This window comes from Lepus europaeus, chromosome 19, assembly GCF_033115175.1.
Source record: "Lepus europaeus isolate LE1 chromosome 19, mLepTim1.pri, whole genome shotgun sequence".
Classification (NCBI taxonomy): Eukaryota; Metazoa; Chordata; class Mammalia; order Lagomorpha; family Leporidae; genus Lepus; species Lepus europaeus.
In genome coordinates, this window is record NC_084845.1 from 66,359,208 (window position 1) to 66,384,684 (window position 25,477).

Below are 25,477 nucleotides of genomic sequence, written 5' to 3' on the forward strand. Positions count from 1 at the left end.
TAACCACAGATAGAAATAAAGATTGAACTGTAAGGATGTCCATGACAGTATTGTTTATAAAGGCAAACAAACAAGTATCCAGGAAGACGACACACATAAATTAAAGATCATACATCCCCGATGGTCTGTTATGCAGCAATCATGAAAATCAAATACACCGTGACAATAAAATATGCAGGATATATGAGGTATTTTCAACAAGTTAATGAAAAATGTGTATCTTTTAATACCATTTTCCCACGAACTTTTAAAAGTACTCTTAGTGTGCAAATGAAAAAAAGGGGGGGGGTATTGTGGTACAGCTGGTAAATCCTCTACTGGAGATGTGTGCATCCCATATCATATCAGAGTGCAGGTTCAAGTCCCAACTCCTCCACTTCCTATTCAGCTGTCTTTAGTGTGTCTGGGAAGCAGTGGATGATGGCCCAAGTGCTTGGGCCCCTGCCACTCAATGTGAGAAACCAGGAGAGAGTTCCTGGATCCTGGCTCTGGCTAGGCCCTGCTCCAGCTCATCCTCTCCCTCCCTCTCTACCTTTCAAATAAATAAACTAAAAAAAAAAAAAGGATAACAAAAATAATATGTAGTGTGTATGACATTTTTTGTGTGTATGACATTTTATTTCCCAAAGTTGTGTGTGTAGCCAGGATGTATCCCTATAACAAGCAGGACACCTGTTTCTAAAAGAGGAGCAGCAGTGCTGCCATGTTGGTCACTGGAAAGTGCCCGGCCCCTTGCTTCTTCTGCTCACCCCAGTGATGGATCACAGGGTGGGGGAAGGGAGGAAGCCACCCCAGAGTGGTGCATTTGATAGCTGGCATTGTTGGAATTACCAGCGCATGATGGTCATAAAAAAGCAGGCTGACTTTTAAAGTTTTCTTATTTTTAAAAATTCTCTATAATCCCTTGTCTCCCAAGCTCAGGGCCACCCTGCCCCCGTGGTTGGCATCCTCTTGTTTCCATGGCACCTGCCATGCCATGGCAGGTGCAAGCTACACAAAGTGCCAGGCTTAAGTCACGTCATTGTGAAGATTAAGAAAACTGCAAAATCTGATCCCCTATGAGACAGGACATGCCGAGAACTCCCACACACCTACCACATGACCACTGGAAGTGTAAATCCTCCGCATTGTCAGGCCAGCCCAGGGTCACTGTTGTGAAAGGATCCACGTATACACCAGGTTGAACATACACCTCCATGCCCTCCTTGCCATTCTGCAGAAAATCATGCACTGGTGAGACACCCTCCAGGGCTAACTCAGCTGTAGAGCAGGGGGGCATCAATAGTGGCCACAGCACAAGGCCTGGAGGAGACAGACCCTTGCTGATCCACCTGACTCCCCTTCCTGGGCTGTGGAATCAGGATCTCTACATGAGTAACTTTATACCAAGTGTGGCTCAGGGTCCACCGTGCATTCAAGTGCACCAATAGAGGTCATCTGGGGCCAGGCCCTGTGCGTGATGCTTACAGATACAGGAATAGAGACCCAGACCCTGCCCTGAGGTTCTATAGGGAAGACAGGCCCAGGAGCCAAAGGTGTTAACTGCTACAGCAGAGGGGGACCCAGGGAGTGAGGAGACTTATGAGAACAGGAACAGAGAGGCAGAAGGTGAGGAATGTAAGCCTGGGGCCACCCACATTCCACACTCTGTAACCTCTAGCCACTTCCTGGGCCTCTAAACTGTGGCTCCCAGGGTTGGAGAGCATCTGGTGCCTGGAGATGCTGTGGATTCAATCTGCTTAAGGCAGTATCTTGAAGAGGCAGGGAGCAGAGCTGTGTGTCTCACAAATGGGATGGCAGAGTCGGGAAGCTCCCGCAGAGGATGGTCTTGAGACCAGAGGGGAGCAAGGGTTAGCTGGGGGACAGCAGAGAGCCCGCAGGCTCTAGGAAGAGGGAGTGGTGGTATACACCGGAGACTCTTCTGCTGGGACCCATCAAGCAGCTCAGGCCTACTGCTCGAGCCTGCAGGGCCTGGCCTGCAATAATGCAAACTCAACCTGAAATGGCTTCCCCAAAAATGCAAACCTGAAAGCCATGTAACTGGGCCTCCAGCAGGCTCCAGTCTGGGCGGTTTTTAGCCACAGGCCCTTCTCATCCTGTCCAGCCAGGAAGCTCTCATTCTGTTTTATCTTCAAGTCCCCATATACAGGTCACCTCTTGAGACCACATCTGCCAGGCCACCCTCTGTAAGTTGCTATCCCTGCACTATCTTTTTGGTTTCTGTTAGATACTGAGAAGACATGCTTGCTTTATGCTAATTTGCTTGTTTAACCTCACCCACTGAGCTCCCAGAAACAGGACCACGTCTGGTTATTTACCATTGAATTCCCAGCCCTAAGACCACACTGTGAGTGCAGTAGGTGCAGAGTAGGTCTCTGTCATTGAATAATGCACGCATGGACAATTTCAACAGCAAAGTGCTAAGGACTCAGTTGTGTTTTAAAAACGAAAGTACTTGTGCAGGTTTCCCATGAGCACTAAGGGCTACATGGTTCCATCTCAGCACTGTTTGAGCTGCCTGCAGCAAATGTCAATAGCTTGTCCTGTCATCATTTAGCTAGAAATATTTTCCAATTTTCTCCTCTTTGACTCACTTTTTTTTTTTTTTTTTAATGTGCTGTTTCATTTGCACAATGACTAAGAGCTGACTGCATAAGCTGATGGCTTGTTATCGACTTACAATCCTGTTACAGGTAGAGAATGTGTTTTGTTTCACTTCAATCCTTTTGGGCTTCTTTTCAAGTGGAAGAAGCCTTGGGAGTTCCTAGTGCCCTGGCTATCAGTACAGACACACCAGGACTCAAAGCTAAACCAGAGCGCTTGCATATCTTGCGCTTGTGACGGTAAATGTTTAAGAAAGATACTCACACTCTCTTCTTTGGTACTTATTCGAGATGGTTCTTGGAGACCGGATGGCGCTGTGAACACAGTGAGAATGAGTTAGAAAAGTCATCAAGAGGCAGAGCCAGCAGTCATACTGAGGGTGCCCCAGGAGTCTCAGCCTGTCTTTGGAAATGGCTTAGGGGGAACAGAGGGCATATTTAGGTCATAGGGAATGAGTCAGAAGCAAAACCAACACGTCCACCGCCAGGGCTAAACAGAGAGCTCATTAATAGCTGAGGAAGTGGCAGCTGCTGCAGGGAAAACACAAGGCTGGGGTCAGGCAGGTGCACCTGTGTGCTGCTCATGTTGACTGCAGACTGAGGGGTGAGCTAAGAGCCCCAGCGGGCAGCATTTGTAATTCCCATGGTGTAAATATTCCCAGGTGGACAGCAAGCTGCCTGTGTAGCCGAATGTAGGGGAGAAGAGTTACGATGATTCTTTCTGAGTGAGTTGCCTCATCTGTGTGAAAGATGGCAGGCTGTCTCTGTTTCTCAGCTTCTGGAGGAGCACCTGCTGTGCCATGTGCACTATTGCTCTGTAAACTATGCGTCTGGGAAGAGTGGGAGTGTGCCAAGAAATAAGGGAAAGGCACACTCAGTTGATATGCTCTGAAGATATTAAGATATTTAAGTTGTATGATTAGTGTCTAATTAAAGTGCTTCGATTAAGTTGGCTCTTAGAGGTGTTCCATGTGAGTCACTAGGGCCTAGTGAATTGGATGTGTTAAGATCTGGGTACCAGAGTTGTTTTTTTTTTTTTTTTGACAGGCAGAGTGGATAGTGAGAGAGAGAGAGAGAGAGAGAGAGAGAGAGAGAAAGAGAAAGGTCTTCCTTTTTGCTGTTGGTTCACCCTCCAATGGCCACTGCGGCCGGCGCATCTCGCTGATCCAAAGCCAGGAGCCAGGCGCTTCTCCTGGTCTCCCATGGGGTGCAGGGCCCACGCACTTGGGCCATCCTCCACTGCCTTCCCGGGCCATAGCAGAGAGCTGGCCTGGAAGAGGGGCAACCGGGATAGAATCCGGCACCCCAACCGGGACTAGAACCTGGTGTGCTGGCACCGCAAGGCAGAGGATTAGCCTGTTAAGCCATGGCGCCGGCCTACCACTGAGTTTTAAAGAATGCTTTCCCAGTGAATTCTCATGCACACTGTAACTTTGAAGGTATTATGGCTTGAATAGGATTTGGCTTTCCAAACTCCTGCAGACATTTAAATGCTAAAGCCTACGTCACAGTTGATGGATTCATGATGATGGATTGAAGGTGGAGAGTTGATCTGGGCATCTGGAAGCCGGGGCCCTTGGGAAGTTTTGAAGTCGCTGGGGCCTTGCACTTGGAAAGTGATGCTCACAACAGGGCTGGATGGATGAGCCCTGCAGGCCTCCATCTGCTGTGTTCTGCCCCCAGACTAATGGGGCACCTGACCTTGTCCTGTGGACTTCCAAACCATAATCTGCAATAAACCTTCTTCCTTCCTAAGAAGTCCCTCTCGGGTATTTTAAAGTAATGAAAGGCTGACAGATACAGAAGGTCAGCATAATTTCACTGCATGCATTGTTCCCCCTTAGAATAACCAGGGAGCAAGGCACATCTTCAAAGCCCTGTTTGATGGGCCCCTCACTAGGTCCCAAGTGAGAGTAAGGCCCTGGAATCCTGGGGAGAGGTTTTATGCCCCTTGCAGAAACACCTTGCCTGTGACCGTGACGTTCCCGACTTCCAAACTCAAGTTCGAGAAGGCATTCCTCACCAGCACAGTGACCAGGAAGGTGCCTGTAGGGCAAAAGGCAGACGATTAGGGCCTTGCTGTCCAACCTGTACTGAGACCAGTCGCCTGGCTTCTGCTTCTCCAGGTCCCTGATGCCAGGGTCTGGACCTTCCACCCTCAGCACTTAATGAGCCCCCACTGTATGCCAGGCTCAGGGCAAGACTGGGGCTACAGAGGTGAAGGAGCATTGTCCCTGTCCCCTGTCCTGGTCTTGTTGTCCAGTAGACACACATGGACACATAGGACAGTAAGTGCTGAACCCTGGCATTGTGGCCAGGGGTGGGCTCACTTCAACCGTTCATTGGCTGGAGCTGGGGCTAGAACTAAATTTAAGAGCTAGGAATCAGATCAGATTGGGGATTCCAGCAGAGGGCAAGACAAGGTCAGATCTGTAAAAGGATGAAGAGAGTGGAGAGGGAGGGGGACGCGTGGTTAGAAGGTCCCTCTGCAGGTGCTGCTAATACCTAGGTCTCCCTTCCCTTCTCCCCTGTGGCAAAGCAGTAGTGGGCGGGCACTGCCTTCTTCTGTCTCAAGCCCAGAGAAGGGCCTCAGAGGAGACCCTTCCTTGGGAAGCTTGGTGTGAGTTCAAGGTTGCGGAGTTCCGTGGCCAGGTCACTTAACGCCTACCCTTGAAGGAATGATCTAGGGCCAGGGGCTGGGGGCTTGGGAGGTGGAGGATGGGGACAAAGAGCCTGAGGGAGCAAAGAGCTGCATTTCTGCACCTGGGAGAATGAGAGTTGGTTGGTTGTAAGCCTAGGGATGGGTGAGAGTTTTCTATGGACCAGATGGAGGCCTTGGAGAGAGAAGGTTTGGGGAAAATGGGACTCCCACTGAGTGGGAGGTGGTCCAAGAGAAGCAGCATCTGGAAGGCAGTAGGCAGCTGAAGAGAGACGCCATCCCTATCCCAAGGGCTGTTGTTTAAGAGCCCCAGTAGGGGGCCTCAGGAACCGGTAGAAGCTGCTATGGAGAGGCAGCTTCAAACACCTGCTGGCCCCGGGAGCCAAGTGCAAACCACCAAGTGCAAACAATCCTGGCCCATCTTTTTCCTTCCCTCTCTCCACTCCTTGGCCCCTGGAGTAATTCAAATCTCTGGGTCTCAGGGGATAAGGGGTAGCGTCTGCTTATCATCCAAGAGTGAGCAAAGAAGCCAGTAGCAAGGGCATCCCCTTACCATTATCTGAGCAGTGGGAGACAAAGCCGTCCACACATGGGTTATGGCCTCCATGGTGTGTGGGCTGTCCAGTTTTGGTCACCTCTGTATTCTCCCTGCCCCAAGCTGGACCCACTGGTACTTGGCAAAGGTCCCATGGTTTTCTCCTCACATCCGTTATCCCTGCTGCTGTGTCTTTTGTCCAGGTCCCTGCTGAGAGCATGGGATGCCCACACCTGCCCAGTCTTACTCCCCTTCTGACACACCTGTGAGAGGCAGGGGATCTGTCAGCAGAGCCCTGAGCAGGCTGGAGACCCTCTCCACCTTCCTGCCCACTGACGCCATCACACTGGTCCTTCCAGATAAAATGTACATGTGCACTGGGACCTCCTCCCCTGGCAGTGCCAGTCAGTCTGTCCCCAGCCAGCACTGGGGACTCTGTCTTTCTCTCCCTCACCCTTCTGTCTTCACCTCTCTCTTCACCCAGGGCAAGGACTGCAGTTCCCTTACCACTCTCCTCTAGAGATGTTGGGGGAAATCGGAACACACCTGCTTTCTCCCACTGGTTCTCAGTGGGTGGTTTGCAACCCCCACGCCCCCCAGGGATATTTGGTAAGGTCTGGAGACATTTGGGCTCTCATGACTTGGGGCATTGGTGCTAGTGGTATCTAATAGGTAAGAGCCCATGTCCTCCAGTGCCCAGGACTGCCCCACTGGAACAAGGAATCATCCAGCCACCAATGCCAGAAGTGCGGAAGCTGAGAACCCTGGACACTGTAAGTCCCATGGAGGAAGCCATCTCTGATTCTTCCTCTTTTGTGACCCAGGCTGGATGCTGTGAGCCATGTGCGTGTCTGGGACACACTAGGTAATGGACAGACATAAAGCCCGAACGGGAAGAGGAGGGAGATTTGGAAGGGGAGCGGCCAGTCCCAAGTACCTGCCGTAGGAACTGCTACACGGTAAGTGCCATGTGGCTCCCCGAAGCTCTCTTCCTCATGGGAGAAGGTGGCACTGGGTCCTGCCACCTCCAAGGTCACCTCCTCGGGGGTGCCACGAGCCACGGAGACGTTGATCACTAGGTCCTGTCCGAGCTCCAGGTGGTCGGAAGTCCAGGAGGCCTGCAGCCCCGACAGCGGCTCCAGGAGGTGGACAGTGATGTTTCTAGAGGGTGCAGAGGTGGTGGCATTGCTGGTGGCTCGGAGCTCCAGGTGGTGCACCCCAGGGCCCAGCAGCGCCTGGGCGTCCCTGTCCAGGGTCAGGTTGTAGGGTAGTGAGCCGCTCTGGGTGCTGGATTCAGCCAGGGTTTCGTTACCCAGAAGCACAGCGAAAGTCATTTCTGTTCCTAGGTGGGATAAGAAAAACGTAAGAATGGTAGTAACAGTCCTGGCGCTGATTGTGCTGGTGCAGATTCCGGAGGTAGACTTGGATGCGGCCACAGATATCGGGCAATATGTAAGCGCTTACTGAGCCTCTGCCCAGGCATTAACAGTGAGCATCTCTGAAGATCGAGTTAATGAAGGACTTTTTTTTTTTTTTTTTCTTCCTGGGATCACCTCTGTTTCTTTGCGTATTGCAGTTTATTTATACAGGTCATGTATCTCTGGTGAACCTAAAAGTTTGTGTTAAAAACAAAGCTTTTGGTTGGCAGGGCTATCCTGCAATGCAGGTGTGGGAGGCTGGGGGAGAGTTGGGAAAGGCACCACCCTTGTGGATGGGGGCGGGGGCTGACACGATGCCCAGGAATTAACCCCCACCTCATTTTAGTGGGGCTGCAGGGGAAGCTGTTTTCCTCACCCCATGCTGGTGACTGCCGAGACCCCGCTAGCATGAGCAACATTCTCCCCACCCGCCATCCACTTTAGGATGGGGCCTACGTCATAGTTTGGAAATGGTTGGTCTAACTGGAGGCCAGCTATTGTGGTTGACTCTTGAAGATTGATTTAAACCAGCAAATTAGGACTCTCTCAAATAGATCCATGATGATAATATTTCTTGTTTGGATGATGATGGGGGTGATGATGACAGTGATGATGATGATGATGATGATGGTGATGATGGTGATGGTGGTGATGGTGATGATGGTATTAGCCCCTTGAGGTCAGAAACCTTGACTTTCCTGTTTCAATTATATTTGCAGCAGGAATAAATAACCAGAGGACTATTTTATATTACCCCAGATGCATGTGTCAGCTGGTGGGAACAGACAAAAGTCCCATAAGCACCAGGTGAAACAACAATTATGGCTCCATTAAGTCGGTGCCAGAGTGAGGCTCCCAGTGGTGAGTGAGGTCAACTGAGTCTCATCCTCGACTCCACAGCTCTGTGCTGTACCTCTGACATCAACAGGCCTCTGTCCAGATCTCAAACTGGACCTCTGCCTCACTGAAAGATGCTGTGCTGGGTGAGGATGGCTCTTAGCCAGGAGGGTCTCCACTGAGAGAGGGGGTGGTTTTTAAAATAACAATGGAGATGGCAGGGCAACAACTGTCAGAATGGAGGTTCTAATGAAATGAGAATGAACACTGTTGGCCAGTCAGAATGGACACTGACCAATCAAAAAGATGCCATGACCAATCAGAAAGGACACTGTGGCCAATCAGAATGACCCCTCACCATAAGAGCTGGTACAGCTATACCAGTGTGTTTAGCCCAATATCAGCCCTTACTGGGACACCATGGCTATGCCAAGCTGGTTGCCACCGGCTGCTCTAAGAAAAGCTCAGGCCTCCCTGGTGGCACTCCTGGACTCCCTCATTCTGTTCAAACTCCTCCCACAAGCAGATCCTTGAGATGGTACTGGGGGCATACACAATAGGGCCTTGGGAAAGCCAGGAGCTCTTACTATAAGCTGCTGACCTTGTGACTTTGAGAATACCTCTGAACCTTCCTGTGCCTCCATGTCTTCATCAATGAACTGGGAATTGGTGTAAGTGTTTTTCAAAAAGTTCATGGAAACTGGAATGAAAAGATAAGTTTATTTTGTGCGAAAAACTTTGAAATTCATGTGTACAAAGGGAATTTCAAGAAGTTCACAGAGAATGAGTCTTATGGAAAAGTAGGGGGCAGGTGTGTGGCCCAGCTGTTGGGTTGCCTGTATCCTGTGTTGGAGTGCCTGTGTTTGACACGTGGCTTTGCTTCCGTCTCTCAATTCCTGCTGGTGTGAATCATGGAGTCAGTGGTGCTAACTTGGGATTGGGTTCCCGCCACCCATGTGGGAGATGTGGATTGAATTTCCAGCTCCCGGCTTCAGCCCCTGGACCAGGAGTGTTGCACACACTGGGGAGTGATCAATGAGCAGATGGGAGCCCACTGTCTCTCTCTAGCCATGTCTTTCTTTCTCTTTCTCTTTCTGTCTCTGTACTTCTCAAATAGGTAAATAAATACATTTTATAAAATAAAATGTATTTATTTATAAAATTTATTTATTTATAAAATAAAATGTATTTATTTTAAGGGGGGAATGGAGAGAGAGAGAGAGAGAGCGAGAGAGCGAGCGCTTCTATCTGTTGGTTTACCCCCTAAATGGTCACAACAGTCCCATCTAGACCAGGCTGTAGCTATTAGCCAGGAACTCCATCTAGGTTTCCCTTGTGGGTGGCAGGGACCCAAGTACTTGGGCCATCTTGCACTACCTCCCCAGGTACACTAGCTGGAAGCCAGATTGGAAGCAGAGTAGCCAGGACTCAAACTGGCACGTTAATATGGGATGCTGGCATTCCAAGCAGCAGCCTAACCCACTGGCCACATGTTAAACACTAAAGTTGCCTTTAAATTCCATTTGCATGATCTTTTGGAAGTACCTTTGTATGTACTGAGTGGGTCTGTAGATATAAAACATTTACAACAGAGTCTGCCACACACTAGATGCTAAATAAATGAATCAATGGTAGCTAAAAAACCAACTCAGTAAGAGATCCCCGTTATTACTGACGAAAGCCCAGGGGTTTCAGAGACAGGTGGCCCAGTTCCACATACTCACCTCCATCAAGCTCCACCTGGATCCACAGAGGGTCCCCAAAGACAGTCCTGCAGACAGGAACGGCTCCTGACTCAGACAGGCCAGAACAGCCCGTGACCCTGAGCCTCCCGGTCGTGTCTCTCAGGATCACCTGCTTCTCAGCTGTCACGTGCCACTCACTGGTTGTGCACTCGGCAAACACTGTGAATTCCCCAGGAGATGTGAACTGGTGGGTCACGCTGCTGGACAGACTGTGGGCCACAGTGAGAAGCAAGGCCAGTGTTAGGGACATGCAGACACACACACACACACACACACACCCCTCCCACCTCCCAGGCTGTGCAAAGCTGAAGAGATGAAGGAAAAGACACACCCAGCTCTCCCCACAGTGAGGCTTGCACAGAGCGGGCGGGAGCAGATGGGGACTGGTAGAAACAGCACCCATCAGCCAGGCGAGCACATACTGGCTCCAAGTCCCTTTTCTGCCATTTTCTCGCTCTGGGGCCCACACAGCCTCCCCTCTCTGTACCTTCGTGCTCCATCTGTAAAGTACTATCTTTCTCAGCCGTATTTCCCCCTCTGCAAAATGGGATCATTTTTAACATGGCAAAGGCTTTGTGCACTAAACTGCCACACGTGCTGTGACCCTGAATGGCACACAGGCAGCTCTGAAGACTGAACTGACACCAGGAGCCGTGCTCAAAGACGGCAAGTCAGAGCACCTGCTGCCAATCTGACTGGGCTGGTCACCTGTTAAAAAAAATCAATTCATTAAAAATCCCACATTTTTCTGGAGGATTTTAACAAGGCCCAGAACCTTCAGAACATATTATTCAAGATGTCTAAACACCATCCAAACTTCTTGATATACCAAATGTCAAGGGAAAATATAGTTCATAAAATTCAGCCTTGAGATGACTCAGATGTTAGAATTATTGAAGACTTTAAGTTGGTGATAACGATACTTCATAAAGTAAAAATAAACCCTCTCGAGTCCTGGCTGCTCTACTTCCAATCCAGCTCCCCAATAGTGTGCCTGGGAAAGCAGCAGCAGATGGCCCAGGTGCTTGGGCCCCTGCACCCACATGGAAGACCCAGAAAAAGCTCCTGGCTTCAGACTAGCCCAGCTCCGGCCATTGTGGCCATTTGAGGAGTAAACCAGCAAATGGATGATCTCTCTCCCTCTATCTCTCTCTGTCTCTCTCTCTCTCTGTCTCTCTCTTTCTCTCTCTGTAACTGCTTTGAAATAAATAAATAGTTCTTAAAAATAAAAAGTGAGAAATCAGTCTCCCAAATTAAAAAAAAAAAATTAACAACACAGTACCTGAAATAAAACATTGATTGGATGGGTTCAATAGCAGAATAGAGATGGTGGGGGAAAAGATAGTGAACTTGAAGATAGATCAAATTACCTGCCTGGAGAATCGGAATAAAAATATCAAAATAATAAAAGGAACAGAATTTCAGCTGCAATATTAAAAGGAAAAGACGTAATGGAGCATTAGAGAGAGGAAAGAGGTTGGTATAGAAAAATATACTTCAGGAAACAATGGCTAAAAACTTATGAAATTTGACAAAATACACAAATTTAGAACAGATTTAAGAAGCTCAGAGATCCCCTAAACAGGGAGGAAAAATCTTAAAACCACACCAGATCAAACTGCTGAAAACCCAAGCTGAAGTAAAAAAAAAAAAAGGTTAAAATTAGGGAGAAATAAATGACACATCAGGAAAACAGTTATCTGAACCACTGTAGCTTTCTCACCAGATAGCACGGAGGTCGGGAGACAGTGAAACATCACTCATTTCCACATTGCGAAAGGAACATCAGCCCTGAATTCTAGACCCAGCAAAAATGTCTTCTGGGAGTTAAGGCAAAATAAAGATGTTCTCAGGAAAATTAGAAGAATCTGTAGCTAGAAAAACTCCGGAAAAAATGCTAAAGGAAATTCTTCGAACCGAGGAGAAATGAAACAAACGTGAAGGAATCTTGGAGCTCTGGACATGCAGGAAGAGCAGGAGAAAGCAGATTTGTGGGTAAACTCTCGTTGAATTCTGTAAAATCTGTATGACTTTGAGAAGGGCTTTACGAGGCACGTGAATACCGCACATGACTGTGTGTGACAGTCGTAACACACAGCTGGCGATAAAGGAACCTGGATGCAGGTCAGCCTTCAGGATTTTATTTCACTGAAGTGGCACAACCTCACCTCTGCCCAGACTGAAAAGCTGAGGACATGGGTTATAATCCGTGCAGCGAATCCCGAGAGAGAATGCTAAGGGGCACAGCCCAAACCAATGCATCAGGTGAAACTCAAGATTAAAGACATTCACATAATGTAAAAGAAGGTAGGAAAAGGGAGCAGAGGGAAAATACATGGAGGAGGCAAACAAAACATAACAAAACGGTAGACCCACATCTAGCTATGTTAACAACTGCATTAATTATAAGTGGTTTAAACACATCAATGATTATGCCAGCCTGCATTTAAATAACTAAAACCCTATCAAAGCACCACCTTAAATATAGAGATATAGTCAGATTTAAAGAGTGGAGATATAGCAGCAAACAGTTACCAAAGGAAAGTTGGAGTGGGCATTGTCAAATCAGACCATGTAGATTACAGAACAAGGGAATAGTCATTCTCTAAGGAAATAGCAAAATTCGATCTGTCTCCCAGAGATCTCTGGAAGAGGCAATTGCAACTCTGTGCCAAATGAAATCGCCCAGGACCAACAGGCAGAGAAATGGTTCTTTGCTGGTTTCTGTCCCAGGCATCTCACCCAAGGGAAAAGACTGAAAAGTAGTTTTACAAACCATACCAGCAAAGGAGAGATATACTCACAGCAGAACGAGAGAGAGAGAGAGAGAGAGAGAGAGAGAGAGAGAGAATGAGAGAGAACAAGTTAAAAACCCATTCTATGACCCCAAGACCCAGCAACTCAAGCATAAGTCAGGTATCCAGAGCATATAGTTTATGGTGCCATTTCTGGGGGTTTTATTTATTTATTTATTTATTTATTTTTGCAAATGCAAGAGGCAGCTTTATTTACGTTTTGCGCAAAACGGACCCCTCCCTCCTGAGAGAGTGAGGTACTGGACAAGGGTTACAGGCAGTATTTAAAGGCAAAAACCACAAAGTTATCTTAAGCAAGTGAATACAAAGGGGAAGGGGGTTTTTGTTTACAGTAATTTCACTTATCTTAGTATACAGCATTCCTGCTTATCTCAGTACACATCAGTTTTACTTATCTTAACCATTGCACAAGGGGGGTTTCCAAACTGCTATTCCCTGTTATCTGCTAAGTTGCAGTTTCCCAGAAACTAACTGACCTTTCTTGAAACTTCCTAGTTTTTTTTAGCAGGTAAATTTTCAGAAGTCCTTCATTCCCCCCTTTTTGTTTTTGTACAAATTTTAATCCTAAAATTTACAGGCTAGATTCCGCGGTTTTTAGCGCTCTGAGCCTGAACGGTTGAAAGGTGTTCACGAACAAACCACATCAGCTTATTAAAAATACAAGGACCCACAGATAGTGTAACAAGCAAACCAGCAATGGGGCCTAGAAGTGGTAGCAAGTAAGGAAGCAGTCCATTGAATCCTGTCCACAGGGGGTTTTTAGCCATGGCATGGCGGCTACGCTTCAGATCGTTGCGAACTATGCCAGATTTGTTAGCATAAAAACAGCACTTTTCCAGCCGGCGCCGTGGCTCACTATGCTAATCCTCCGCCTTGCAGCGCTGGCACACCTGGTTCTAGTCCCGGTCGGGGTGCCAGTTCTGTCCCGACTGCCCCTCTTCCAGGCCAGCTCTCTGCTGTGGCCAGGGAGTGCAGTGGAGGATGGCCCAAGTGATTGGGCCCTGCACCCCATGGGAGACCAGGATAGGCACCTGGCTCCTGCCATTGGATCAGCGCGGTGCGCTGGCCGCAGCGCGCCAGCCGCGGCGGCCATTGGAGGGTGAACCAACGGCAAAGGAAGACCTTTCTCTCTGTCTCTCTCTCTCACTGTCCACTCTGCCTGTCAAAAAAAAAAAAAAAAAAAAACAGCACTTTTCCTACAAAGCCAAACAAATACCTCCTTGTTCGGCGGCAAGCAAGTCTAAGCCCCTACAGTTTTGTAAGACCTCTTCCGCTAGGGAATCGATTTGGTCTTGGAGGTCCTGAAGGGTGGAAGATAGGGATTGTACATCATTAATAAGTTGTTGGGACAAATCTTTATAGTTTTGGACCGCAACTCCCAGACCTGTTACAGGTCCTGCGGATCCTGTAACCATAGCTGTGGAAATTCCCAACGTAGCCAATATAGGAAAGAATTGTACAGCTCGTTTTTGTCTTCCTGCAATATAATCGAAGGAAGGAATCAGGACAGGGGTATCTCCATTAATAATGTCTACATTGGGCAGAAGCATAGCATCTGCACAGCTACTAGTCCAATTTGCCGGTAAAATGGTATAGGCCATATTAATGTTAAAGGAATCATTTTTAGGTCATTGGAACAGGAAGGACAGGGAAAGGCTGTACGGGAGGGCAATTAACAGAGCTATTAAACCCAAGGGTATCATTAAGCGGCAGGAAAACAGCAAGGGGGGGGGGGAGGGTCCCTGGTGTAAGCAGAGCCAGCAGTTTTCTGCAATGCCTGGGGCAGAGAGATTACATCCAAATCTGCATCCCCTCTGGAATGAACTTTAGCCAGGGGATGGTATTGAAGGGAAGGGTAAAGGCTCTCAAACTGGGGGTTTTAATCCCATGATGCTAGATCAGTCTGGCAGTTCCGTCACAGGTGCTGAAGGGGCTTGGGGGGGGGGGTGTCTCTGTACGGCTGCTCATGTTTTATTGCTCAGCTGTGCACTGCTGGTATGTATGTGAATTCGTTGTGTAAAAATCTGTTGAGCTTTTTTTTTTTTTTTTTTTTTTTTTTTTGCACTTTTCTGTCCATGCATTATCCTTCGATAAAAAGGTTTAAAGTTAGTCCCGGACTCCATCACCCGCTGATCCGCCCTCATGGCTTTGATATTTGACTTCCATTTGCTGCACATTTTCCTTAAAGGGAAAGCTCATGTTGCTGGTCTTCTCTCATAAAGTCCGGCCATCGGGAATGCCTGTGTCACTTTGTTCTGCCACTCATGAGGGGCCAGCCAGCTGTGTGATGAAACCTCAGACTGAGCAGGGCTTCAGGAAACCGGAGAGCTCGTCTCCCGGGGATCCTCTGGTTACTTGCACGATCCAAGTTCTCCGCGGAGCTCTCTCTGCCTTATTTCCCTTCCACACGATGAGGGCAGCCCCAGTGTTGGCAGTCGGAGTTGTTGCAGGGGTGGGGGACCCCTGAAATCATTCGGTCTGGCCCTGCCAAGGCAGCTGTAGGCAGGATTCGAAATGCATCCATAGCAGGCTCGTTTTTTAAGTTGATCATTTTTGTATAGCCTGCAAATGATGTCATAAATATCGAAATAGCCCTTGGACAAAAGCCTCTCCAACCTTGGATGGTTTAAATGAGACAACAGCTCAGGGAGTATCTGGTGTACCATAAACCCAAATCTTGTAGCTTTTCTAATAGGATGATGCAGTGTGCCATTTAGTCTGTTGAAATACGAGCATTGATATATGAGAGTACTGCAAAAAAGTTCATGGAAAATGGAATTTAGAAAGTTTGTTTTGGTATAGAATTTATTTTTTTATTTTTTTAAAATCTCTGCATCTGGGGCCGGCGCTGTGGCACAGTGGGTTAACACCCTGTCCTGAAGCGCTGGCATCCCATATGGGTGCCGGTTCGAGACCTGGCTGCTCCACTTCCAATCCAGCTCTCTACTATGGCCTGAGAAAGCAGTAGAAGATGGCCTAAGTCCGTGGGCCCCTGCCCCCTCATGGGAGACCTGGAAGAAGCTCCTGGCTCCTGGCTTTGAATCGGCACAGCTCTGGTCGTTGCGGCCAGTTGGGGAGTGAACCATTGGATGGAAGACCTCTCTCTCTCTCTGCCTCTCCTGTCTCTGTGTCTCTGACTTTCAAATAAATAAATAAAATCTTAAAAAAAAAAATCTCTGCATCTTAAGGGTCTTCAAAAAGTTCATGGAAAATGCACATTACAGCTTCGGCTCCTTGTTCCTCCCTCCTCTTCTCTCTGGCTCTCCTTCCTCTGCCTCCTCGGCTCTTGGGCTAGAATAGCTATGGTAGAAACGTGATGCGATGAATCCCAGAGACTGAACCTGGGACGGGGAGGGCGGCGGAAGCGGCGGGACTCCTGGGCATGGGGGCTCTACTACAATGGAGGCAGTGCCCCCAACCGCCTCCCTCCCAGCCTCTCCAGAGTGAAGCTCCCAAATCCTCTCGGGAAAAGGATGGCGGCAGCACCTACTCAGATAGAAGCCGAGCTGTACTACATAATCGCCAGGTTCTTGCAGCTTGGACCTTGTAACAAATCTGCTCAGTGCTTGTGCAGGGGCATCTGGTGATTCCGCGCCACTTAGATTGGGAGGGAAAGAGCACAAAGAAGCTTGGAGGATCTGCGTATTTCCCTTTGAATTGACTGTACTGCTTAACCTCATGTGCCCAGAATATTAAGAATATTAAGAATGAATAATAATTAAGAATATTAAGGTGGCCAATGTACATTCTTCCAGACTACCTCCTTAAAATTTGCGAGTGGGTTGATCCCTTCCTAGATAAGGAAATCCCTCAGAGTATTGCTGGAGTACAGACATTCCCAGGTGTCAGTCGGCAGTCTCTGTCCCGGGATGCCAAAGCCGGTTAGAGTACACTATGGAGTGGGTCTGCTTAGAGGCAGACCTCCAGAGCTACCTGTAAATTATGTGAAACCTCCAAATGTGGTGAATATCACCTCTGCCAGGCAATTAACCAGATGGAGTGGCTTCAGCCATATTTTTCCTTCGTCTGCATACCAGCACAGTAAGATGCATAGGAGAATTCTGGGACCCTTGTCATCTGTATACTGTGTAGCATTTGACTGAAGTGGGAGAAGAATTTTTACAGGTTCAGATGACTGATTGGTGAAAATCTGGGCTACAGATGATGGATGCCTTCTGACTACAGTTCGAGGACACTGCTGAGATTTCTGACATGGATGTTAGCCATGAAAACACTCCCATAGCTGCAGGAGCTGTGATAAGGTTGTGAGAGTATGCTGTCTTCGAACTTGTGCACTAGTTACAGTCCTTTAGGGACATCCAGCTTCTATTACTTCCAGACAATTTTGTCCACCATCTAAAGGTACAACCAGACACCTCACTTCTGGTGGCACTGATGGAACAATTTGTTTCTGGCATGGCATGTAAAAACAGTGAAATTTAGGGCTCGCCCAGTAAAATCTACTGAGAGGTCCAGCCCTGGACTTCAGATGTCTTGTCCATCTTTAAGCTCTGCTGGTATGACAGGTAGCACTGACCATGTGATCAGAATATATTATTTGGGTTCTGACATCCCTGAGAAAATTGCTGAACTAGAATCATGTGCAGATAAAGTCGTTACTGCTCAGTTCTGTAACAGTTTAAGATTTGTTAGTCGAAGTAGAGATGGAACAGCAAGAATTTGGCAAAATTAGTAGCAAGAATGGAAGACTATAGTGCTAGATATGGCTACTAAAATGACTGGGAATAATATGCCATCTGCAGAAGACAAGGTCACTGAACTGAAGGTGACTGTGGTGGCCTGGGATCATTATGCAGTGGACAATTTCCTTTTGAAAGTATGGAGCTGTTTCACGGGGCAGCTTCTTCGTGCTTCATCTGGACATGATGATGGAGTATTTGTTTTGGAAGCACATCCATTATCAAAGGATCATACCTTTAGCAGGTCATGATGGGAATGTTTTTATTTAGGACCTTGACAAAGGGACCAAAGTTAGAAATTATTTTAACATGATTGAAGGCCAAGGCCATGGTGCAGCGTTTGATTGTAAATCTTCACCAGATGGAAACCATTTTGCCTGCATAGATTCTTATGGGCATTTGCTGCTTTTTGGTTTTGGATGAAGTACATATAATGAAAAGATTCCAGATCAGATGTTCTTCTACATGGATCATTGTTCTCTTATCTGTGATGCCCATAACTATGTATTGGATGAACAGACCCTACAGGCTCCTCACCTTATGCCTCCCCCATTCTTGGTGGATGTTGATGGGAATCCTCATCCTGCCAAATTTCAATGGCTAGTACTGGGATGAGAAAATTGTAAATATGAACAACTTAGACCATAGCTGGGATATGTGGCTATTGGTGATGGTGAGGTCCTAGAACAGGTCATGGACAGCAAACTAGTGACCAAGATGAAAGCATTCTTGATGGAATAATAAGGGAGCTACAGAGAGAACAAGATCTGAGACTAAATAATGAAAGTGATGTTCCACATTTTCCAGTTAATCATATTCTGTTAATGGTGCTCTGAGAAGTCCAAATATAGACACATCTTCTTCCTCAAATACTGGGCTCCGACACAGTGGCCAAATTGAAAATGTCCAGAAAATGCATAGTAATGCTCCCCAGAGCCAGGTGGCCACTGAAAGAGATCTCATGGCATGGGGCAGAAGAATGGTGGTCAACAAACTAAATAATGGGATTAGTAGGGTACAAGGAGAATGTTGAACTACAAAAGGTGACATAGAAATTAGTCTATATGCAGTTGAAAAGAAGAAAATGCCATCTTAGACTACTCAAAGGAATGATTATCAGCCTAGCTGTGGGTGATCTTTACGAAGAACACAGCGCAAGCGTCAGCATACTTATCAAACACGTTCCAACGTGGAACATAATTCACAAGCATCATGTCAAAATTCAGGTGTACGGAAAGATTCAAAACTGTTGGCTCAAGTGATGCTTCTGTAGAAGATCCTGTTAACGAATGGCAAAGTGAAAGTTCTTCCACAGATTCAACAAGTGAATATTCTGAGTGGATAGCAGATGCTGGTATAAATTTGCAACCTCCAAAAAGACAAACCAGACAGGCAACATGGAAATTTTGCACCAATTCTGAGGAAGAGAATTTGAAGTCACTAGATAAAAGAAGAAACCTAAACAGACTAGAAAGAAGAATGGACTGGTTTCTATGGCAGGTGAGCTTGGTGAAGAATGGTTTGCCCTCAGTGGATCTTAGATACCATATCTCAACATCCTCCATTTGTTCCACAGACGGGAGATGAGCTTATTTATTTTAGGCAAGGACATGAAGCTTACATGCGGGCTGTAAGGAAATCTAAAATATACAGCATTAATTTACAGAAACAGCCATGGAACAAAGTGGATCTCAGGGAATAAGAGTTTGTTAAGAATGTAGGAATCTGGGCCAGTGCTGTGGCACAGAGGGTTAACGCCCTGGCCTGAAGCGCTGGCATCCCATATGGGCACCAGTTCGAGACCCAGCTGCTCCTGCTGTGGCCTGGGAAAACAGTAGAAGATGGCCCAAGTCTTTGGGCCCCTGCACCCGCATGGGAGACCTGGAGGAGGCACCTGTCTCCTGGCTTCGGATTGGCACAGCTCTGGCCATTGCAGTTAATTGGGGAGTGAACCAATGGATGGAAGATCTCTCTTTCTCTCCCTCCCTCTCCTCTCCTCCCTCCCCTCCCTCTCCTCCTTCCCCTCTTTCCCCTCTTTCCCCTCTCTCCCCCCTCTCTCTCTCCTCTCTCTCCTCTTTCTCCTCTGTGTAACTCTGACTTTCAAATAAATAAATAAATCTTTTAAAAAAGAATGTAGGAGTCAGATATGAGGTTAGACCACCTACGCTATACTTCTTGAAGCTTGCATTTCTCGACCTGATTTCAGGCAAAATGACTGGAGAATCTTTTTCTATTAAGTATTATGGCATGCCAGATGCCATTGATTTGCTAGTACTGCATCAGTTTTATAATGAAGCTAAAGAAAGGAACTGGCAGATTGGTGATGGATTCTGCAGAATAATAGATGATGCCTGTTGGTTCAAGACTGTGAAGAGTCAGCAGGCTTTTCAACCAGAGTGTCCAGATAGTTCTTTGCAGTGTTACAGTGTTCACTGGGACAATAATGAGAGAAAAGATGAGCCCCTGGGATATGGAGCCGAGTCCACAAGGGACTGCCTTTCCAGATGAAGTTGGTGCCGTTCCGGTATCCCAGGAGGAACTGACTGCTTTGCTATACGAACCCCAGGAAGGAGAGTGGGGGCTCATTCCAGAGATGAGGAATGTGAACGGGTTATTCAGGGCATCCACCACCTTTGCCTGGATTCTGCCGGCCCTTCTGCTGTTCCAATAGATGTCAGTGCCCACCCCTTGTACTGTACTGTAGTTGCTTATCCAGCTGACCTCAGTACCATCAGGCAAAGATTTGAAAATAGTTTTTACAGAATATCAGTATTATTGAGGGAAGTATGCTGTATTGAGCACAATGCTAGGACTTTCAGTGAGCCAGGCAGTCCTACAGTTAAAGCAGCTAACATTGTGACTGATGCCTCCCTTTGATTTATTGGAGATCAGAGCTGTACTGATGCACTGGACACTTCTAATAAAGAGCTCAACAGCACTGATGCAGAGCGGGATACAGAACTGGCTGATTTAGATTCAGAAGGCCCAGGGACTTCATCTGGAAGGGAGCCCCAGACAGGGATCAAGAGAAAACTACTCAGTGCATCAGAAGAAGATGAAAGTGTGGGAGGAGAAGAGAAAGAGAGAAAAGAAACAAGAGAAAAATCACACTTGTCCTCCTCAGAGAGCGAAGAGTTGGGATCCAGTTCAAATTCTGAACGTACCTGTGGTGCTGATCCTGAATCCAAATCAACTTCCAGAACAAACCAAGATTATGTAGATGGAGATCATGACTATAGCACATTCATAGAAACCAGACCTCAAAAGAAAACTCAGAAAACAACATGCCAATGGAAATAGAAACTGGAAGACAGGAGGCACAGGAGGAACAGGCAGATGGAGAGGATGGGGTGGAGGAGGCGGAGGGAGAGGAGGCAGGGGACGAGGGGGTTGAGGAAGAGGTGGGGGTGGCACCAGGGGGCAAGGGAGAGGCAGAAGAGGAAGAGGTGCTTCTACAGGAGCCACCAGAGCCAAAGGAGCCCGAGTTGCAGAAGATGAATTTGATACAGTGTTTTCAGGACATTTCAGTAGACTGCCTCGAATTAAAACAAGAAACAAACAAACAAATCACATTACAGAAAAGCCTGTGCATGGATTTCAAAATGTTTTTGCACCAAAATAAGCTTATCTTTTCATTCCATTTTTCACCACAAACTTTTTGAAATATTCTCATACTTCTATATAAATATTAATTCCTAATTTTTTAGAGGCAATTCAGAGACAGTTATTTTCTCCTTTGTAGGCTCTCATACTCCTTAAAACCATTCAACAGGTATTAGTAACATTAGCAGTAGTACGAGCAGAAAGGTAATCAACACAGACCATGGAAACCCTTGGCCCGAGAGTCTGGTTCTCTGTAGTGGGCGCTGTGGAGCCTCTCCCAGGTTCCACCCTGCAAGACTGAAGCACCTGGTGGTGGCTGAGGCTCACAGCTGAGTCCATACCCAGGAATTGAGCCAAAGGGAGCTCTTCCTCCAAGGCCACAACCCCGGCCCAGGGACATCCCACATTTGATGGTGCTCGGTGCTGGGGTCCGAAGGTCCCACCCTCTGGCCTCCCTTCTGGACAGCTGAGCAGGTGACAGGTGACAGGTGAATAGCTGACAGATGCACCCTCCTCCACTTCTCCCTCTGCCACCAGGGTCTGTTCCCAGCTCCCACTAGGAGCACTCTCCCTAGCAGAGTCTCCTCCCACTGACTGGCATCGGACTCTTCTTGACCAGGCCACCACTGAGCTCGCCAGCATCTCATTTTCCCATAGACCCCTGAACTGCAGACGCACCCAGGTGTGCACAGTCATCCAAGGACAGCAGGCTCTGCCCGGCTGCTCCCTTTTCCCTGGGTCCCTGCCCTGTCCCTCCAGTGACCCCTGTAAGGGCCTGTGCTCTAGGCTCCTTTCTGACCAGCACCTCCGGCCCAGTCCTCTCTGTGCCTCCTGGCAGCCTGGGTATGTCCAGGTCTTTTTGTGATTCCTTGGTCTTCAGCAAGCCCCGCCTCCAGGACTTGACTGCACAGAAGCAGCTGTGAATGATGCAACAGTGACGCAGTCCCCAGATCTGCCAGCAGGGGGCGCTTAGTCACCCAACGCCAGGCCTAGATAAACTTCACCCTGTGTAAATCATCCCATGGGGCCCATAATAGAAAGTTTCCCAGGTCAGAGAAGCAAAATAGCTCACCGTGCAAACAAACACAAGGCAAGGAGGAAACAGGGTGAGAAGGAGCTGCGAAGGGAGAGTCCCTGGACCTTGGTTTCTCCCCCATCTGCTCATGGCATTTACCTAGGATGGACGTGGAGGGTCCAGCTTAAAAATCTCTACCTCTTAGAGTAATGAGGAGATAGGAAAAAATGCCACCTGTAGGCCTATAAGAAAAGCACAGTGATATTTGCACAAAAGCTTTGTCTTCTGTATACTCAAAACTCATGCCATTTTCTGTATTACAGATTGAGAACTGGGTCTTCTGGGGTTGGGAAGGCAGCATTGGAAGGCAGCATTGGAAGCATTAGCAGACATATAGAAATGGTGCATATTTGTGGGTATTGTGTGATACTGCATTATATGAATACATTGTATACTGCCCACTTGGGGTAAACATTTATCCTTTTAAGTAGTTAACATTTCTTCATAGTGAAAACATCCAAAATCCTATCTTCTGGTGTTTTTTTAATAGAGCAACAATTTTTTAAGCAAAATCGGATAATTTGGGCAGGGGAATGATACCATCTGTTTCTTTTTTTTTTTTTTTTTTTGACAGGCAGAGTGGATAAAGAGAGATAGACAGAGAGGAAGGTCTTCCTTTTTGCCATTGGTTCACCCTCCAATGGCCGCTGCGGCCGGCGCATCACGCTCATCCGAAGCCAGGAGCCAGGTGCTTCTCCTGGTCTCCCTTGCGGGTGCAGGGCCCAAGCACTTGGGCCATCCTCCACTGCACTCCCGGGCCACAGCAGAGTGCTGGCCTGGAAGAGGGGCAACCGGGATAGAATCCGGCACCCCAACCGGGACTAGAACCCGGTGTGCCAGTGCCGCAAGGCGGAGGATTAGCCTGTTAAGCCACGGCGCCGGCCCCATCTGTTTCTTTTGAAAGAGGGAAATAAAATGCTAGGGGCTTAGGATGAACGTCCAGAGAGTTTGAAAATGTAAAGCCTCGCTTATCATTCTCTCGGGTGTTAATCACAGACGGTTCCAGAGAGTAACATGCCAAACAAATCCCACTGACTCACCATAAGAATGGACAAGTGTTAGCCTTTGTTCCGTTTACTTCTGGCTTAGAGCAGAGTTTATCACTGGAAAGTCCTGATGTCACTAAGGCAAAGCTACCCACTCTCAATTTTGACTCACGCCAAATTCAAGTTGCATGAGATTTTGGGGGCTGCGAGACTGAGCAACTTAGCACTCATTGCTTTCCTCACAAGATGATAGCAAACAGAAAGGTGTGGGACAATGCCAGGGGTGTCTGGGTCACTTAGATGTTTTCCCTGTAAAGCATCACCTCTTACCATTTCTCAGTTTACTGCATGAAGCAGTCAAGGCAGCACTTGCTTAGGTGTGGCAGGGAGAGAAACAGGAAGGCCAGGGCTGTCTCAGGGCAGCAGCCTGGACTGGAACCCTGGCCTCTGGACCTCGGGTGGGAGCCCACAATATCTGGAGTCAATGCAGCTGCAGCCTCAGAGGGCTGCTGAGGTTGAGACCTGCACTCACTGGGGCAACTTGGGCTGGGCCAGGGTGGCTCCTGTGTGCCCCACCCTGCCTGGTGCTGGGCTCCCATGGGGCTGGATTCAGAGTCTACAGCTCCTGCAGGAGAGGATTGGAGGTGTGTGAGGTTGGGAGAGGAGCATCCTACCTGGGTACCCTGACATCCCTGCAGATTCATACTGAATTGGGGAGCAAATGCTGATATGATGCATATGCCTGTGGCATTGTTCTGCATGTTTCTTCCAGTTTTCTACCAGTTCATCAACCCAATGCATATCTCTTCTCTCCAAAACCCAAGGAGGGCTGGAGACACAGGGATGCTGGGGCATCCAGCAGGACAGAATGGGGTTTGCTGCAGGCTCAGGGAGGGCTCTGAAACGTTGTGAATTGGGGTGAGCATCTCTGAGGATGGGTGGTCACTCTGATCTCTGGAAGATACCAGTGACAGTGTCCCCAGGCCCCAAGGGTGCCTATGCTATGTCCATCCAGGGCCCAAGCACCTGGCCTTGACTTCCAGGTAGTCCTGACCTGAGTGACCTCCCTGCCACTCGTTACCCTGGTGGTGTGATTTTGGCAACACTGCCCTAACCCTTTTGTGCTTCAGTTGCTTTGTCTGTAAAACCTAGGTGATAATTACCTAGGGCAGAACCATCTGATGGAAATGCAGCAGGAGCCACATGTGTCATTTTAAAGTTTCTCAGCCACATCAAAGTTGGGAGAAACAGGTACAACCAATTTTAATGATTTCCTTAACCCAATATTTCAAACATATTATTTCAACATATAATCAATGTTAAAAATTGTGCGATATTCACATTTTTACTTTTGGGGGGTGGGGAGTAAACTTTCCCTTCCTGTGTGTTTGATACCCACAGATCTCAGCTGGGAGCAGCCACATTTCAGGTGCTCCATGGCTCAGTGGCTCATGGTTGCTATAAGAGGTCTACAAACAACTCATGGACAATGCGTCATGGGAAAACTATGCATGGATTTCAAAAAATGTATTGCACTAAAACACACTTACTTTTTAATTTCATTTTCCATGAATTGTTTGCAGTCCCCCCTTGCCTTGGACAACAGCCCAGAGGGCTGTTGTGAGGGTTTGGGTGGGTTATGTGTGTACACTGCATAGCTGGACAGTTATCAATACTACTACTACCATTTTTATTCTCAGCAACAAAAATGTCCCCCACGCCCACATGGGCACCTTTCTTGCCTCCTTCCTGCCCTCTTGTGGGAGCAACACCCTGAGCTGAGATTCCTTGCAGAGCCAGGTCAGAAGGAGCCGACTCTTGTGTCCTGATGCTCTCTGTGGCCTCCAGGAGGAGACAGCCTGTGTGCAGAGTGTCTGCAAAAGCAGCAGCCATCGTCCCTCCCACCTGTGCATGTGGGCCCCTCGGCCTTGTGGCTCCAGGCTGCTTCCATCAACAGGTGGAGTCTGCTTCTCTACCTCTTCCTTTGGCCAACGAGATACTAGAAAACGCTATGCAAGTAGATACTGGAGAAGGGTTTCACATGGGGGCCTCACTCTCATGCTAGGCACCCTTCTGCCACCCTGCGGATAAGCCTCAGCCCCCACCTGTTGGGTAATGAGCCAGCACAGTGTCCCCAGCTGAGCCCCAGGGACTTCCTAGACCAGCAAGCCCAGCTGGGTCAATCCAGACACGAAAAGCCACCCCGCTCTGCAGAGAACCATGAGGAATCACGCTATGACGCGATTGTAGGGCGGCTTCTTACGCGGCAGCACCGAGGTAACGCCACTCAGGCCTCAGAGATGCCTCTTACCTGGTGGGGTAGTAGGGATCCACAGTGTGGCCATCTCCCATGCTAATGATACACGACAGGTTTCCGACGTAAGGAGTGAGGAGCCATGTCAGGGAGATGGTGACATTGTCAAACACGACACTCTCAGGGGGCACGGCCAGCTGCAGGCCTGGAGAAACACAGTGGCACGTTTCTTTTTAGCTCCTTTGC

The 25,477-nt window shown here is 48.0% G+C and overlaps 2 protein-coding genes and 1 pseudogene across 2 annotated transcripts in view; 2 read left to right on the top strand and 1 right to left on the bottom strand.

Annotated features, from left to right (window-relative positions):
• LOC133747744 (polycystin-1-like protein 2) overlaps positions 1–25,477 on the bottom strand; it is a 99,899-nt gene that overhangs the window by 61,103 nt on the left and 13,319 nt on the right. Inside the window, exons 5-10 of the mRNA XM_062176041.1 lie at positions 25,289–25,436; positions 9,777–10,006; positions 6,735–7,139; positions 4,572–4,649; positions 2,869–2,918; positions 1,096–1,213 (exon numbers count right to left, since the gene is read on the bottom strand). Of these exons, the coding sequence (XP_062032025.1) occupies positions 1,096–1,213; positions 2,869–2,918; positions 4,572–4,649; positions 6,735–7,139; positions 9,777–10,006; positions 25,289–25,436 (1,029 nt within the window). The remainder of the gene's footprint in view (positions 1–1,095; positions 1,214–2,868; positions 2,919–4,571; positions 4,650–6,734; positions 7,140–9,776; positions 10,007–25,288; positions 25,437–25,477) is intronic.
• BCO1 (beta-carotene oxygenase 1) overlaps positions 6,711–25,477 on the top strand; it is a 77,226-nt gene continuing 58,459 nt past the window's right edge. The window contains exon 1 of the mRNA XM_062175840.1: positions 6,711–6,756. The gene's annotated coding sequence lies outside the window, so the exon portion shown is untranslated. The remainder of the gene's footprint in view (positions 6,757–25,477) is intronic.
• On the top strand, positions 16,087–18,346 carry LOC133748603 (bromodomain and WD repeat-containing protein 3-like; annotated as a pseudogene).